Consider the following 17,038-nt stretch of genomic DNA (forward strand, 5'->3'; position numbering starts at 1 on the left):
GTTGGCCAATATAAGCAGCCACATGATGACAAATCAGGTATTGCATGGGAGGGAGAAGCAGAATTATAAAATCGCATCCCTTAAAACTTCAGACTAATCAATTCTACCGCTTAAAATTTCTCATATAATAAACACATCTCATAGGGGTTCTACAGATCAGAACACCTTAAGTGTAACATATAGAATATTATGATTACAAGGAGACTTTTACAAACCTCAAAATAATTTCTTTTGCTAGAAATTTATTTTACCAAAGAAGCCCCAAAGCACCTAAAAGCCCACTCTACTTTCAGTGACCGCTGGGCGTATAAACCAAGATTCTCAACTTAATATCCTAAATCCCTACATAAGTAACTATTTGGGCTTTGGGTAAAGCAGTCTGATCGATGAACACCGTGCAGTGACCTCTTGTAACTCCTGAGCACCTCTGAAACAGAGTGCCTTTTTTGTGTCTGAATACGAACTTAGATGTTTATTGCATTTTTGAAGACTTTGGCCATGATAAATCTGTTTGATAGATGTATCAAATCTTGTCCTGATGAAATAAACCAGTATTAGTATTTCAGACAGCGCTGCTGTTCAGAAGTAATAGTTCTTTGCTGTACTGTTAGCATTCCCTGACTTGTACCAAAATTAAGGTGATATACGTGGCCAGAGCTAGGGGCTGTGATAAGAAACACAATGTAGAGTATAACAAATAAACAAAAGCACTCGTTGCTATGTAAAAAGAGAGTCCAGAGTTCAGTAAGACAAAGTGACTCAAGTATCTCTCAGTCTTTGCACACCGGATCAGGTTACTGGTCACACTTTCATGTACCGTGGAAAAGGAACAAACAAATCATTTCTTTATCTTTATACTATTTTTTTATAACTTTTAGCGAGGAAGAGCAAGACACCGAAGAATTCAAACCTGACAATGTACTGGAGATGGGGCAGAGAACAGTCCTGCAGAGATCATGAGAAGTACAGTGGGCAACCGAACACTACTTGAAGTTAGAAAAATCAATTGCTGTATAAAGAGAAAGCACGCTGGCTGAGATGCCAAAAGCAGCCAGCCCATACGGAAGTTACCTATGTAGCTCCTACTGTACTCCCTTCACCACGATGGAAAAGGCAGGCAGCCACGAGGCAACCGGCTGCATAAGTCATATCTGAGTGTATTTCTTTTAATTTAAAAAATAATCTCCGTCTCTGTGTATATACATAAATATTTATATAAATAAAAGTTGTACTCAGAAGCAGAATCTTGGGAGAAAACCTGATGCAGTCAGCAGAAAAAAGAAAATAAATTTCAGCTCACAATGTTCTGTACATCAGAATTAAACTTGAGAAAAGAAAAGAAAACTTGAGTCTAGGTACACAAGAGACATTACTGCTGCATGTGTTTCCTGGACATGCACTCTTTATATAACCAGCTCCAGGAATACAGTGTTCCACCATTCGGTGTTTGAGGTTTGACTTCACATTGTTCAGCTTGTTACTGCAGGCAATTTATAACAAGGCGGGTGAGATAATTTCTTGCTAGTAAGGACAGGTAGAAGCTTGCAGGGGGCTCTCGCTCAGACAGTGATCTCAGAATTGCACCATAACCAGTCCTCGCCGAAGATCTGAGCGAACTCTTTTCCTCCAGCACGCAGACCACCCTGCACCAACCCTGCAGACGGATCTTGGCAAAATTACCATTAGCGACGAAGAATTTCATTGTCAAACTGCTGGTGAATGGTGAAGCAAACATTACCCTAGCTGGCCATTAAACAACAGGTTTTGTATCAACTACTTTTTATAATCTAGAGCCTTCAGTTTCTTCAATACCTTGGATATGTATAATACACCACCCCCTCCCCCCTGTCTCATTCTGTAGTTAATCAAGGCTATCAAACTGCCCCTATATTGCTCCCTGAGGTTGAGTAAATACAGGTATCTCAGACAGCTTTGTGGGAAAAGGGTCATATAGCGTAAAATGAGTCAGTAGATCTGGGCTGCCGTATTCACGCATGTGCTGGGAAGGCAAGCTCTGGCATCGAAGTCTCCTGGCAGAAAAGGACATGCTTCGATACGTATAAATCCAGGGAGCTCCAGAAAACTCCATCGGGTCTTCTGTGGGACTTGAAACTCACTGAAAGGAGGAGTAACTGTTTCCTCAGATCCATTTTATAGTGGTGTTTTCCACATGTCAGCGTAGTATTTTAACAAAAAAGCACAGTTGAGTGCTTGACATTTTTCTACTCAAAGTGACTCCAAAACACTTTATATGCTATAGAACTTGCATTGGGATGGCCAGGAAGAGCCAGCTGCAGGCTTTGGGACCACAGGACGCTACTCATGGTTAAAGGGAAGGGCAGGAGTAGCTGGCTCTCAGCACAGACTGCGCTATTTCAGCTGGCTGACCTGACAGACATTGCTGGTACCTCCAGGTCAGTCCCTCAAGAAGCCATGAACCTGATTAAGAAAACCTGCCCAAAGGACAACCCCTGTCGCACGCTCTGCAATGACCATCGTGTATCATCACGTGAACAGTGTCACATGGGGGATTATATATACCCAGGTTTTTCAAAGCAGCTTCTTAAGATGCTAGGACTTTGCCCTCTGGTGTAGGACACCATTAAATATATAGTTCCTTCAGTGGATTAGGGATGAAATAAGATGAAAACAAACCACATCAAAATAAAGAACGATGAAACATTTCTAGATAAAAGTGAAAGATGACAAGTGTTCAAAAGTATTCTGACGTAAGAGCATTTTTAAAATTAACTGTAGAAAGGTGGCAGTGTTTGAAAACAGGTGTTTAATTGTCTAGACTCTGGAACAAAAAGCTATCAGAAATTAAATACCAAAGTGCGGATTCCGCTATGAAGAACAACATGCCAGCTCCACTGCATCTAAAAAAAACCTGAGGGCCAGAATCAGAGACAAAACAGCAAGGAATTGTCACTGTATTAAAAGCCAGACAAATCACAACAGCCCCAAGAAAGCAGGGCACCCCTTCTTTAGCAGCCACTGTTTCCTCTAATCAGAAACAGGGTACTGGGCTGCGTGTTACCGGACTGTGTGCCTGACCTGACCCAGTACCTCTGTTTGGGGTTTTTTGTATTAATGAGTCCTTATCAGATGTTAAAACTGTTTCCAAGCTGCCAGTCTTACAAAATTAATTTGGGATATGGAAGTCAAGCTGAGAACCTTACAATTAACATGTCAGGCCAAGCCCTGTCCACAGGTATACCTGTACCTTTCCCTTCAGTTGACTACATGAGCCGAAGTGGAGATTTTGGCCTTGGAATTGAGTAAACAGGACAGTTGCTAATGAACAGCAGCAATACGCTACCTCGCTTTAGCGACTCAACAAAGATGTTCACACAAAACCCACGACCCTTATTTTAAGCACTTGGTAAGCAAACGCAGTTCCACGCATACAAAATAGACCAGCTGAGATAGAAGGTATCATCTCAACTAATAGTTAGGGGCTCCTAACTTAAGGATCTAAAGATCCTTAAGGCACAGGCTATGGCAACTAAGGCAGCATGGCCAAGGCCCAGCCCGGGCTTCACAGGTTCAGCACTCCCTTACGCGCACCTCGCTAACGGGTCTCGAAAGCAGCTGTCTTAGACCTCCTCCTTCCAGCTACTGCAACACATGAGAAATATCCACTAAGTTGTCTTGTACCTTTTGTTTAAGCTTCTTGGTTAAAATTTGCTCAGGCAACAGGAGAGCCTGATTTTATCTGCCAGTGTAATAAGTGATTGAAATGCATTTATCTTAAGCGGCTTCATTACTGTCCTCACCCTCTCGGTCACTTTTTTTTAGGCACTCAAATTGACACAGAATTGCATACACCAGCACGCTGAGGCTCTAGTTAGAAAAGCTCCTATAGTTACTGAACAAGTTTAGCAAACTTCTGCCTAAGTTACTGACAGAAATGATGCTCACCTAGTAACACACCAAAACAGTTCTTAGAGATGATACTAGTTGTAACCCCCTGAAAATATTCCAAGGAATGAGCACGTGGCTCGTTTTTCAGTGCTTTGCTTTACAGCATTATTTTGGCGTACAAATCACATGGCGACTTTTTAGTTTATAAACACTTTGTTCTTTTGTCTGAGTACCCACCTATTGTGTTTAATGGAAGCCAAATCACTATTTTAGTGGGTGGGCAAAGTTGGAAGAGCTGTTCAAACAGGAAACTGACATTCTCACAACTTCAAGCCATGACAAGGCTGTCATACACAGCTTCTGAAAAGACAGCAATCTGAGAAACCAACCATAAAAAAAAAAAAAAAAAAAGAGATTTGTTTCTTCATTTTGTGATAACACATTCAGGTATTTTCCAACATTCTGCAAAGACTAGAAGTTACTTAACTTTTTTGGCTTTGCATAATAAAGATTGGGTACACGTGAACTGCTCTGATGATCAAGCATGGATTGAAATAGGTATACGCTTTGCGAATGCCTTCTGTGGCAACACCAGGTAGCAATTACATTGTTCGTACTGTGGCAATATTAAGAATTCTGAGTTACGGCTCAAGGCCTCATTTTTCATGCATTTTTCCTCTAGCAGCACAAAATATTAAGAAAAAGATGTGCAATATGGGACATGTCAATGGAAAAAGATATAAATATATTCAAAAACTCAGCAATTTGGAAAGGTTACTTCAATAAAAACAACTCCTCCCCCCCCAGTTCCCAAAGACAAGGAAAACAGATTTTTTTTTTTTTTTTTTTTTTTTTAATACTCCCAACATGGAAAGCACATCTTGTTTCCCTTCTTCAGAGAAGATAAAGAGGTTGTTTCTAGAGTGAATAGCTCAGTTCAGTGTAAATGAGATTTAGGGTAGGCAGAATTGAAGGTCATGCAGCAGTGAGCTCAGAAGACAGCACTGTCTATTTTGAAGTATGAGCAAGTTCATTAAAGCTCCTGCTATATTCATCTACAGGAGCAAAGTCCAACTATACGTAATTTTTCATTTATCAGCTATGTTTACTGGAATGATAACAAGCTATGTTCAAAGTTTTCAAGTTCTCAGTCCCTAAACGCAGATAAAAAACAAAGGAAATGCTGTTTTAAATCAACAAACTTGCAAGAAAAACATTTTGTTCCACTCATTGGCTCGATTTAAAGCAAACAAAAGAAAGCCCTTTCAGTGTTAAAGGGGAGTCACCCACTGATCATACCCTTTCAGGTTTTATATTCATATCACTCTAGGCCATGTGACAAAAGAGGAAAAAAAATCTTGGGAGTTACATAGCTCAGAAATTTATTGAATATTTGCTCAAATACATTCTGTATAGACCGGTTCAGCTTGCTTGGTTTTGGTGCTCCTAGGAAAGATCATTAACAGATGCACTGAGCTGTAATCACCAATTAGGAATTGTTATGTATGAAAATGTTAAACATGGGGCTGCAACCTCCCTCTGGCCAGATCTGTGTCTTGAATTTGACTAGGCACCTTCCCTTCAAAGGATTTAATTTGTGTAAGTTGCTGCATCAAGTGTTATTTAGAAGAGCCTTTCACATATTGGTCTTTTTAAAACAGTAAAACACTTCAAATATTTGCATTTGAAGTTTTCAATACTGGAAACATTTAGCCCAGAGTGTTTGCAATGGGGTCTTTAATTTTTCATATGGTCTCTCTTCTAAATATCCCAGAACATTTAGTCTTCAGTTTTGGCTTCCATTTCCTCAGCATCATCATCCCCGTCCACTTCAGCATTTTCCCTCTCCAGTCTTTCCAACTGCCTTGCAAGCTCAGTCTCATCTGTGTCAGTAACCACCTTAGGCTGAAAAAAAACCAAAACAGAAAACATGATAAACTGTCATTAAGAAAGACCGTAGATATTTGTAGGCTCTGATTCTACATAAAGAGCAAGAGATAAAATACATCCTGAAGTCACACAATAAAAAACAGGAAAATTAGAAGTTTTAGCTGTTTGTTTAAGAAACACAGAAGTTTAGGGTTTTTTAGTTTCTTAATACCTTTTTGCTAAAATTTCTCCTAGCACTACTGATCTTGCTCTACTTTAAAAAAGTTCCGAGAAAAAAATAATTACATTTTAGAATGTAATGTGTTCTTACCTCCATCTGCACATTAAAGACTCCTCTCTTCTCCTCAATTTTTTCTTTAATTACAGCCATGGCTTGATTTAGAACAGAGAGTCCTTCAGTTCTCTCCAGCGTTGTTGTAGTCATCACATAACGAGGAGGGGCTATCAGATTAATCTATCACATTGTAGGGATTGCGGGGGGGGGAGGGGGAAGCAAACTCAGTAACAAAAACAAAGAAAGAAAAATCTCAAAAGCAAAGTGAGCAAGTTCTGAATGTATAATTTGCAGAAGCAGAAACGTTTTCCCATTAGAAAAACCCTTTCTAGAAGTATAAACAACTTGGGACAGAAATAGCAGACAAGAAAGTGCACAGCCTGTCCGATTTCCAACCTCAACATCAGTTATTTCTACATAGTATGTTTATTTAGACAAATATTGCTAAGCAGAGAGAATATCCACTTTGCAGATCAGTGAAACAGCCTATCACAATTTTTCAAACAACTAAGACCGTGACAACCAGTGGTTTTTGTTTGGTTTTGTTTTGGTTTTTTTTTTTTTTTTTTAAGATGACTGGATAAATAAACTTTTCCTTTTGTTACAAGGAACCATTATAAGAAACCATTTTCAAAGAAGGAAGTACTTTCAAGTTTTTTGAAAACACTTATTCAGTAATGCACTCAATATCCTAAAATTGTTGGGGAGAAAAAACTAGGCCTGGGTACAGTAGCCATCCTACCAACACTCAAACATATGTGGACCAAACACTCCTTTTCTTACATAACCATATATCTGAAAATAAAATTTGTTGCTCCCTACCTAAGGTAACGTAAAAGAGTAGTAGGTATGTAGCATGCCAATACTAGACTTTAACAAATTGAACAGAATAAACACAGCTGCTTGAACTTGGGAAGCCACGGCACAGTCACAGGAACACAGCTGAAAGGAAGCGTGTTGCATACCTGCTAGAGAAGAATCAGAAAGCAAGTACACGGCTTCCCAGCCTCAGCTACTGACTGAGACAATGGCAATTGCATGCTACTGGTACCTGAGGGCATCAGAAAACTTTACTTTTGACTTCGCTATTAAGACATAAACTTACTTTAATGGGCATGTTCTCTGTGGAACAGTTCAAGCCTGCTCTCAAAGCTTCTTTTACTGCATCTATGCCTTCATAACCATAACAGGCAACCTCAATATCTAGGACAGAGGAATACAAATAATAAAACTTTAAAGTTACCAAAAGCTGTAGAATCTTTAAAGCTTTTTAACTTAAGCTTTAATAAAGCTTTTTAGCAACCAATGTTTATCCACAATGAGAGCCTCAGTAGCTCCCAAAGCTGAGGAAGGCATTTCACTTTCTTGACTTGTAAGTTGAGGTAAAAGTCTTCATAAATTCTTTAGACGTACAACATTTTACATTGTGCTTTGAAAAGCCAAGATATGAAATTATATACCCACATTCACTCACCTCTCACCCAATAAACTCAACGGGAATAATTATGTATTTAACATGGAGAGATGAAGATATAAAAGCAATAAATACCAGAGAAAATGAAAGATCTATCAGGAAAAGTGAAACTTGAAAAAGAGCACATCCACAAATTCACAGAATTCTGTAAGCAATTACAACAGAGGCATCACTTGAGGAGCACTGGAATTTTTTTTTTTAATTTTATTTTTTTAAGGTAAGTTATATTAACACATAGTTAAAGCGATAGTTAGCTATAGCTTTTTATAGATGTTTGGAAGTTAAGGCATAGACCAATGCTGGTCATATCTGTAATACCCTGATTAGTCTAAAGACAAAGATTTCTTTACCTACGTAGCAATGGTGCGAGACAAAGCTACACAGAGAAGCTAGCCTCCTAACAACAACCTGCTAATTCTCAGCTATCACAAACAAATTCACAGAAGAGCATCCCAGTCAGCCTCAGGATGAGACTATAAGCCAATAGAAAATTTCTACGCTTGCTTTGAAGACAAAATTAAAAACAACTTAGACCATCGCAACAAAATAGGCAAGATGAAGGAAGTAAGAGAACATGCTTGTCAAGTAACTTTATTTTCAAAACTAATGAAGTGCTGTTTATATTAGCAATTTCATTCTTTATGGCAATCAAATCCCACTTACATTTTTGAAGTCTATGTTAACTCATGGTGATCTAAAGTAATAGGTAAAGGAATTTTTCAGTACCTTACTTTTTGCACTCTCTCCTTGACTTCACTGTCATGTGGATATGGCTTATCTTTTCTTCTCTCCACAGTAATCAACAAGTGCTAATGCTCTTCAATATACCCTTGAGAAATTGCCTCTGCTCTGCAATCTAGTTAAAAAATGTGACTCTGCTACATTGACTATTTAATGGCAAGCATGCTTTTAGGCTGTTTGGTTAGCTGTACAACCAGATTTACAGTTTTAAAATATGCCTCCTTAAGTAGTGCAGTCGTGCTTTTTCTGCCCGCACTGAGCTAATAGGAGACAAATCAGCTCATACACTTTATGAATACATTAGAGACATGCGAGGCTTGAGCTAATATATCCTGCTGAATGGTTTGCAATCAACCAATTCGAAATACACCCAGAGCAAAGTCGGAACTATTTTCACATGTTCGTGGACAAGTGGCTAAGACATATGTCCTAGCCGTGCTGACAAGAGATCAACCAACCTGTCAGGGAACCAAAGAATTTAACACTTTGAATAATGAAAAAGAATACTGTGGATGCAGTAATAACTATAAAATATTTAAATTCATTGTGTGTCAGCGCAGTATGATAGACTGCATGACATATCAGGACAAGTACTTTGCGTCCCAAGGAATCTGCAGTTCGGGGGAAAAAAAAATAAAAGCCAAACCACCTTGGACTTCGAGACAGAACCCACACAGGCATTTTGCAAGCAATACCTGATTAAGGCGTCTTAATTCTGGAAGAACGGTTCCACTCAAATATCAGCACCACCAACAGTAGTTTTAACCGAGTTTATAGTTTGCAACAAGATACGCTAACTTGACTTAAGTGTCAAGATATGTTCAATGAACATCTGGGAAGAACTCACCAGCTCGGATTTTGACTGCTTGCGGTGTCAGACGTCTGTTAATATTGTCAATCAATACACGCCTCTCCTCCTCTGTCAGATCTAGGCTATCCAGGATTGCAGGGTCTCTGAGCCAAGCAAAGCAACGTTACAGAAGTTATACTGAAGTGGAATATGACACAACATTAACTTCCAGTACTATTTCAATATTATGCAAAATCATAGAGATCTACTAGACAATGAAAACAGGGTCTTAAGAGTCCACTGGAACACCGGAAGAAAATAAACACATCTATCTCCAAAATATTTTCTATTGGAAGCATTTAACAACAGAGCAGAAGAGTAGTTTACCCAATATGTTCCTGGAAGGAAAGATCTGAATTGTTTTTGTTGGTTTTTTTTGGCTTGCTTTGTTTTCTTTTTTTAAGAAAAGGAATGACTTCTGTCCAGCTCCATTTGTACATGATCCACGGAGTGAGAAAAATATCTAGCTGCTTGGTATTTATGTTCCCTCCAATGCGGGACTGGAGGGAATTGGATGGGATTCATGCGTTTCATATTGCATGAAAGAGAATCCATGATGAATCTGAATTTTTTGAATTATTGTAGCGTTTCATTCAAACACGAGATTTTTGTCATTCTACAAAGTAACCTATACTCATTCCGTGTTATACTGTACTCCTTTTTAACAGTGACTGGATCACAGACAGATACTTATCTGCTGGCTACATTCTTGGCTGAAGAAAGAATAAAGTTTTTTTAGATCACGAGCTAATAGTTTTAAAATCACAGAGGCAAACTTCTCTGCTGTTTATCCATATAAATTAGCAGCTCTTGTTTGAAGAAGTGGTGTCAATTCTCTTTATTGCTGTATTAATTTTATCCAAAATATATCTGAAACAGATACCATAACCAAAAAGCTCCTCACAAAAGTTGTTCCTGTTCTTCAGAGACAGGAGCTGCAGTTCTCTGAAAAGCAATACCAGATCACCTACGATACTACTAGCAGGCAAACATGAACTAAGACAGCCCAAAAACCAGAGCCAATATTGGAGATTGGTCTCTGCTGCTAATAAAACATCATCTTTCATGATTTTATATACTGAGTCTAGATAGTAGAAGGGCCAAACATAAGTAAACAGAACCCAGAAACATGGCAGTTTGTACACATCAAAAATAAGAACCCATATGGCAGAAGTGATTTATTGGACATGCAAATTCCATTTCTTCGTTTACAATCTGTTCTGTTAAATCTTCAAGTTACTTTCATGAGCGTTTGGTAGGCATTCAACAAATAGGTCCTGGATGTTTTAGGTTTTACTGATCAGAGGGTAAATACACTTTGAAATTTTGCCACTGGTATCTGCTGTGTGAAACCCCAAAACACTAATCCTCAGTACTAAGAAAGAAATAGCAAGTCAAATTCTTAGAGGGCATGCTAAGCCTCCAGAAAGCACTTCAGCAAGCATAGGAAGGCAGCAACATCCACGTTTTTCTGCTCAACCACTATAGCTTTATGTAGGAGCACAACTTGAGCAAATAAAAGTTGCAGTCCATTGTCAGAAATCTTAAGGCATCACTGATGAAAACGTTTTGAGAACAGACAGCTTCAGAAGTTTGTGCTTCAACCTGAATAGCAGATGAGCAACAAATGGCATGTGTTCAGAAGTTTTCTGAGTTTAAGAGAAGCTTAAACAGCCAATGCAACTACAGTTTTTCGTTCTTCTAGTATACAGGTGTTTAAGTATTTATCAGTTACAGAATGATCTGGAATTCCTTCTGCAGCAATGTGCGCAGATTTGCCCTTTACCAGTAAATTTACTATCATTAGAAAATAATTATTATTCTATGAAACAGAACACATTCAGTCCAAATGAGGATACAAGTTGTCTCTTCCCCAAAAACACAAACATGGTTTTAAGCTAATCAAAATGCTACCGAGTGCCCTGCTTCTTGAAGTCAAGACAATTTCTAGAAGTTTGTTACTGCCATCTAGTGTTCAACTCAAGTTCATCACTCATAGGTTTACGTGCCATGAAAGAGTAAAATTGGAAATGTTTGAGAAATCTATTTTTGGATTGCCAATTTCACGATAGAATCTTTAGAGGGGAGCCAAATAGGTTAATTCTGAAAGCAAATTCAAATACCAGACTTCATAAAAACATTAAGAGCAATCTATCTCAGTGCATACTCCCCTAGCATCACAATTTCCAACTCTTTCTGTTCATAATTCCATTTCTAAGTTCATGATCCCATTCCCATTATTTAAGTTTGGAAGCGTAGAGAAGTAACAAGCCAGCTTGTTGCATTTAAAAAAGAAAAATTCTGCCTGTGCAATGGAAGAGTGACAGTCAGCTGTGAGTAGAAGTATCTTCAGAAACAGAGCTAGATATGTTTGGTAACATCTGCTTGGGACTAAGAACAGGTAAATTCTGACAGACAAACCAAGATCAGTGCTTCTTCTGTTAGAAATGTCACAGGCTCATCTGTGGCAATAGAAATCTCTCCAGTGTTTGTAACTGCATGTTTCTCTTATAACATATTCACCAAGTGCCTTAGCATTTCTCCACATCAAATTCAATTACTACTTTTAAAAAACTGACATACACACAGTGGCACACTCAAAGATGGATAAAAACAAGTCAACTCTGAGCCTTCTTTCTCAAAAGCATTGGGAACTTGAAGGAAGCAGTAAGACAGAGAAACCTCCAATAAGCAACTGGAAGACTGATGTAAAAATTTACTAGGTTTACTTGACCAGCACATTCTACATACTGACTCTGGGGAAAAAAAACCAAACAAAACCCAAAACCCCAAAAAGAATATTGTGATGGATCTATTCCAGGAAATACTTCTTTGTAATTATGAAATAAACCCCTAGAAGTAGAAAAGGTGTCCTTACGAGACTGCATGCTTGAATGCATCATAAGCACCATATCCTGGTCTTTTGTACTTGTCATCAAATACCCAGGCCGTTCTCTGGAACAGACTCTCAAGCTGCTCATCCTTAGTGTACTCCAAGACTTCAGCAACATGACGAAGGATGCTGTAAACCTTGAACACAAAAGGGGTATTAAAAAAAAAACAAACCAAAACAACCCCCCCACACACTTTTCCAGTCTCACACTCATGTAATGCCTGACTCCTACTATGAGTTTGTACAGCATAGAATTGAGTCCCGCAGATCAAAGTCCACAACCAAAATTGTTGATGCAAATAAACAATAAAAAATATCAATGATAAAGTGTCTTGATTCTAAACACTGCATGATGTCACAATACAAGCCTTCCCTATATTTAGCAATAAATTACATACTGAGTTCTAGGAACTTACAAAATATCAAAACCACTTTATTAACCTAAACCTTTACTGTGTAGTTATAAAGATAAAATTATTCTCTCACAGAAACTGATGCAAAAAGTATTATCAAGTTGTTAAACAGTATACTTGCATACAAAGAAAAAAGTTAGAATCAAAGTAATATTTAATGGTAAGCGTTCTACTCAGAAGCATAAGACCACACAGTAGCAAGGGTGGGAGTTGATGCTTTAAAATACTTGCACGCCTTTTCAATAAAATTAGTCCACAGAGTGCTAAACCACAGCATATGCTTTTGGATTTCTAATAATTTAAAAACTTCCCCCTTTACATCACAGATTTTCAACTGACATACTACTTGATCTACTCATAAATTAAGCAGCAGCTTACCAGAGCACTCATGGACAGAGGAGCTGATTATATATATTTGCATGGGTAAACAAGAATCAGGGTGTGCTTAATAAATGAGAACACTATTTTCCTATTATCTTGTCTGTGTGTTTTGGTTGCTCAGGAAAGAAGCTGGCAACACACAGTGCCTGAACCTAACAAAGCAACTTACAGTCTTCGATTTTGTGAATTTGTCTTCACATTTGATTGCCTCCTCTGGAGAAACTCTTCTTTTTGACAAGTCAATATAACCTATTGGGGAAAACCATTTTGAAAGTGTCAGGCATTGTGCAAACTAAGTCTAACTGCTTCAAAAGAAAAGCATAAAGAACAAACACTGTCTCAGGATTTGCCTCTTGCCTACACTGTCTCTATCTGTTACTACAGAAAGTAACAAAACCAAACCTTAACAAATTTGATCAAATCGTGATCCAAATAGGGTATTAAATTATTCTTTCAACTGTAAATACTTACAATAGCAAATCTTTTGTAAAACATTCTTTAAAATTACTGACCTAAGAATGCGTTCTCTGCAACCCTGGAAGAAATTTTCCTATTTTTTCTGTCGCTGTACACAGTTTTGGCAAAAATCATACCAGCATACAAAGAAGCAAGTTTGATGCATATTTTTGTAGCGCTCAACTCAATTTCATTCAAGGTTAGCACTCCATCAGTTTAGCTCTGAACGGTTTCCTAATAAAGTAGGCCTGGCCTCAAATTCTGACTCTAACTCCTTGGATACTCTTTTGGGAGAACTGTCTGTGAAAAAAACTCTTTTGAACCATTTCTTAGTAAATTTGAAAAGGCCTCCACCTACTTCTCACAAGCTATAGGTTCCCCAAAAGATTCAATAAAAGACCACTATATGAATTCCAGATGTGTTTCTCTGTTAATATGAGAATGAAATTGATTTCTAAGATGAAGTATCCTTTCATTAGAGATGCTGGAAAACTAATTTTACTTCAGATCTATCTGAAATAAGTTTCTTCTTGTCAGTCTTTCCTCTCTGCTTTTTCTTATCCTGTCATTCATTACTTAATCTCAGAGTTAACTGCAGTTTCAGAAGTATTCTAGAAAAGTGTATTACTTGAGAAACATCATACCAACAGTCAGGTTTCTAGATGTGCTCAGTGTTTATTTTCGTTATTTCTTTATACCTGGATATAAAGATTGCATGGAACCGTATTATCAAAATCCAACATGTGCTAAATAGAAAATATATTAAAAAACCCTTTAGAATAAAAGATTCAAACGTTCAGAACACAGGACAAGACAGAGTTGCCTGTACAATCCCAACTTGTAACCTTCTACAGAATTCATGTGGTACAATAATTACATACATGTCATCTATTTTACAGCCAAGGTTCAAGACTTGTTAATGCACAAGATGGACTGTAAGCATTAGATGTTCACCATTTAGATTTTTAATCACTATATCAGATGACCTTCCTCTTCAGTTAGGACTTAGAAAGTCTATATAGATACCAAAAGAAAATTCCACTTCACTATGGTTTGTTGACCAAACATTGAGCTGGTGAGGACCCACTTAAGCAAAACTTTACTGATGTGATCGACCTTCATTAACCCAATTCCTAAAGGACACAGATGAATGGAAGAATAATCATAAATATCAGATGGCATGATGATGGTCTATTTTGCTGAAGTGCCTTAAAAAAAAGAACCCCTGGCAAAACCAATGAATACCTAAGCCACCTAGTTTATCTGCATTTCTCTCTATGAATTCAACCTTGATATAGCCCACAATATCCCCGAATACCTTTCTCTTTGTCAACTCTTATGACCACGACACATTCATTCCTCCCGATGCGGATGAGTTTGTTTATGGAACGAATACGTCTTCTGGACAGCTCACTGAGAAGGATCATGCCTTCAATGTTGTTGTACTCCAGCAGGCTGACGTAGGCTCCCATTTCAGCAATGGACCGAACATTGACCATCACTACATCTTCCACCTCTGGAAATTTATGCTGGTAGAATCTACAGCTTAGTCCTGGCATTCTGGAATTTCAGCAGAAAGAAACAAAGATTTTATTTCACAGTACATCACTGACTTCTCCTACAACCATGGTAAAAAACAAGCAAGGACTAATCAGGGTAGGGAGGAACACTGGTACAAAAAATGCAAATTTGGCTAAGGCTTTTGCAATTCATACTTAGGTTTTAATAGAAATTAAATTTAATAGAAATAGAAATAAATAGGGAGGAACACTGGTACAAAAAATGCAAATTTGGCTAAGGCTTGTGCAATTCATACTTAGGTTTTAATAGAAATTAAACAATAAATTAACTAGTATTTTAGTATTACCACAACCATTTGCTAAGAGGCTATTTTTTTTTGCATTAAAGTAGAAAAAGCTTGCTACCCAGACTTTATTATCCACTTCAACCGCCATACTACCTATCCATAGCACACTGTAGAGAAGAGACTTCAAGTGGTGAAAAGCTGGCACTGCACACCTTGCATTCATCTAAATTCATGAGTCTGTGTAAAATTTTAAATCAGATTTTAACAGGAGGACATGGGAGAGAAGAAGCCTGCAGTGCTCACAAAGGTATTTGTATGTGCATAATAAGACAGCATGTGAGAGGTTGAGAAAGTAAGAGGTAAAGTGAAGCTTCTGTAGTACTGAGAAGGAGTGCACTCTAGCTCCAGAAGATGACTTTCTAAACTCAGCACAAGATGTTTGGAATAATCCTGTAAGACCTGCTTCAGAGGCCACCTGTCAGCAAAGAAAGCAAAGCAATAATTGGAACAGAAGACAGAACTAGCCTGACATGAATGAAGCACTGAAAACAGAAGAAAAGTGCCCCCCAATGTATTTGCTAGTCAGGAGGGGGAAAAAAACCCTGAAAAACAAAACCAGGATTCTTTCATTATACATTCAAAAAAGTACAAAAAATCAATGCTTCATAATCATGTTGTAGTAAGAAGGAATGCTTAAACCTCTTCATTTTCCTGATGATGAATCCACATACTCATCACTCACCAGGTTAGTTCAATTCCTTTTGTCTATGCCTAGAAGTTTCATATAAAAAGTTTCCTACAGAAGTTGGAGCCTAAGATGCTGAGTCAAATGCATCACTCCTTCAGAAGGAGTTTGTTGTAATCACTGTTTTGAAGTTTTACTCTTGATCTTTCCAGCAGTGCCAATGCTTTCTAGCTATATGAGCATTTAAAAAGAGAGTAAGATGGTAATGCCAGGCACTACGTACACATGGACATACAATTCAGAAGACTCTGTCCACCCTTATTTCCATTCTTAACTTTCAGAAAGGGGAAATACAAACTAGTAAAGGATTACGAAAACACTCCTCTAAAGGTTTCATGTAACTTCATATAATTTGAAGCTGAACAAAGAACTCCAAGATTAAAAATAAAAACTTCACAGTTCAGTTTTCTAGTCCGCTGAATGCGGTTCAGCTCAATCCTACGTGCCTACTTATGAGATGCAGAATAAAGCTACATTGCAAAGCAACAAATCCCAACCACAGCAAGCAAAAAAAATGGACAAACACTGCTCTGCACACGGATTATTTTACTCCTCTTCATAGACACAAGCTTTTTATTTTGGCCTTCTGTGGGAGGCCTCTCGGGAGCAACACAGTGCCCACAGCGCCAACGCTGGAAATCAGCTTTCCAAGACGTTAGAAACGCCTCAGCAAAGGTTAAGTCCCCACGGCCGCACAAGTCTCTGAGGAAACTGGCGAAAATGGAGTAACTTCTGACCAGCGACTCCTCCGGCCGCGGGAGCGTCGCTGACACAGGCAATGCCCAACGACAGCTACAGCACCAGAGAAGGGAAGCGGTCCCCAGGGCGGCCGACAGTGGCTGCCGGGCGGGGAAGGGTCCATCTCTGGCACAGCGAGGCCGAGAGGTGGGTCGGTCCCCCGGGGAGCGCGGCCCCGCGGCCTGGGAAGCTCGCGGCTGCGACGCCGGTCCCTCCTTCCCTCCCGCCCCGCCTGGGCCCAACCGCCCGGGCCCAGCCCTCAGCCGCGCCGAGTCCCCTCCCGACACCGCGGGCCTACGGCGGTCCCAGCCAGGAGGAGCCGCGGCCCGGCCGCCTGGCGAGGCCAGACCCCGAGGCGGCGGCGGGGGCGCAGCCGCTACCTGGCAGCGGCCGAGGGGTCCCGCTCTGCGCTCGCGGCCCGGAGTCTCGCGCCGGTCCCGCTCCTGCCTCAGCGTGCGCTTGGCCACCGCCGCCTCACTGCGCAGGCGCCAGCCCGCCCTGCTCCCGCT

The 17,038-nt window shown here is 39.3% G+C and overlaps 1 protein-coding gene across 1 annotated transcript; it reads right to left on the reverse strand.

Annotated features, from left to right (window-relative positions):
* Positions 1-5,232: 5,232 nt before the first annotated feature.
* EIF2S1 (eukaryotic translation initiation factor 2 subunit alpha) lies at positions 5,233-16,994 on the reverse strand. Its single transcript, XM_076344852.1, has 8 exons — positions 16,910-16,994; positions 14,558-14,799; positions 12,953-13,032; positions 11,975-12,126; positions 9,094-9,200; positions 7,137-7,234; positions 6,068-6,211; positions 5,233-5,772 (listed from the first exon to the last, which is right to left on the reverse strand). The coding sequence occupies exons 2-8, from the start codon at positions 14,796-14,798 to the stop codon at positions 5,647-5,649; spliced, it is 948 nt and encodes a 315-aa protein (XP_076200967.1). The 5' UTR covers position 14,799; positions 16,910-16,994; the 3' UTR covers positions 5,233-5,646.
* Between the last annotated feature and the right edge of the window lie 44 nt (positions 16,995-17,038).

This window comes from Aptenodytes patagonicus, chromosome 7 (genome assembly GCF_965638725.1).
Source record: "Aptenodytes patagonicus chromosome 7, bAptPat1.pri.cur, whole genome shotgun sequence".
NCBI lineage: Eukaryota > Metazoa > Chordata > Aves > Sphenisciformes > Spheniscidae > Aptenodytes > Aptenodytes patagonicus.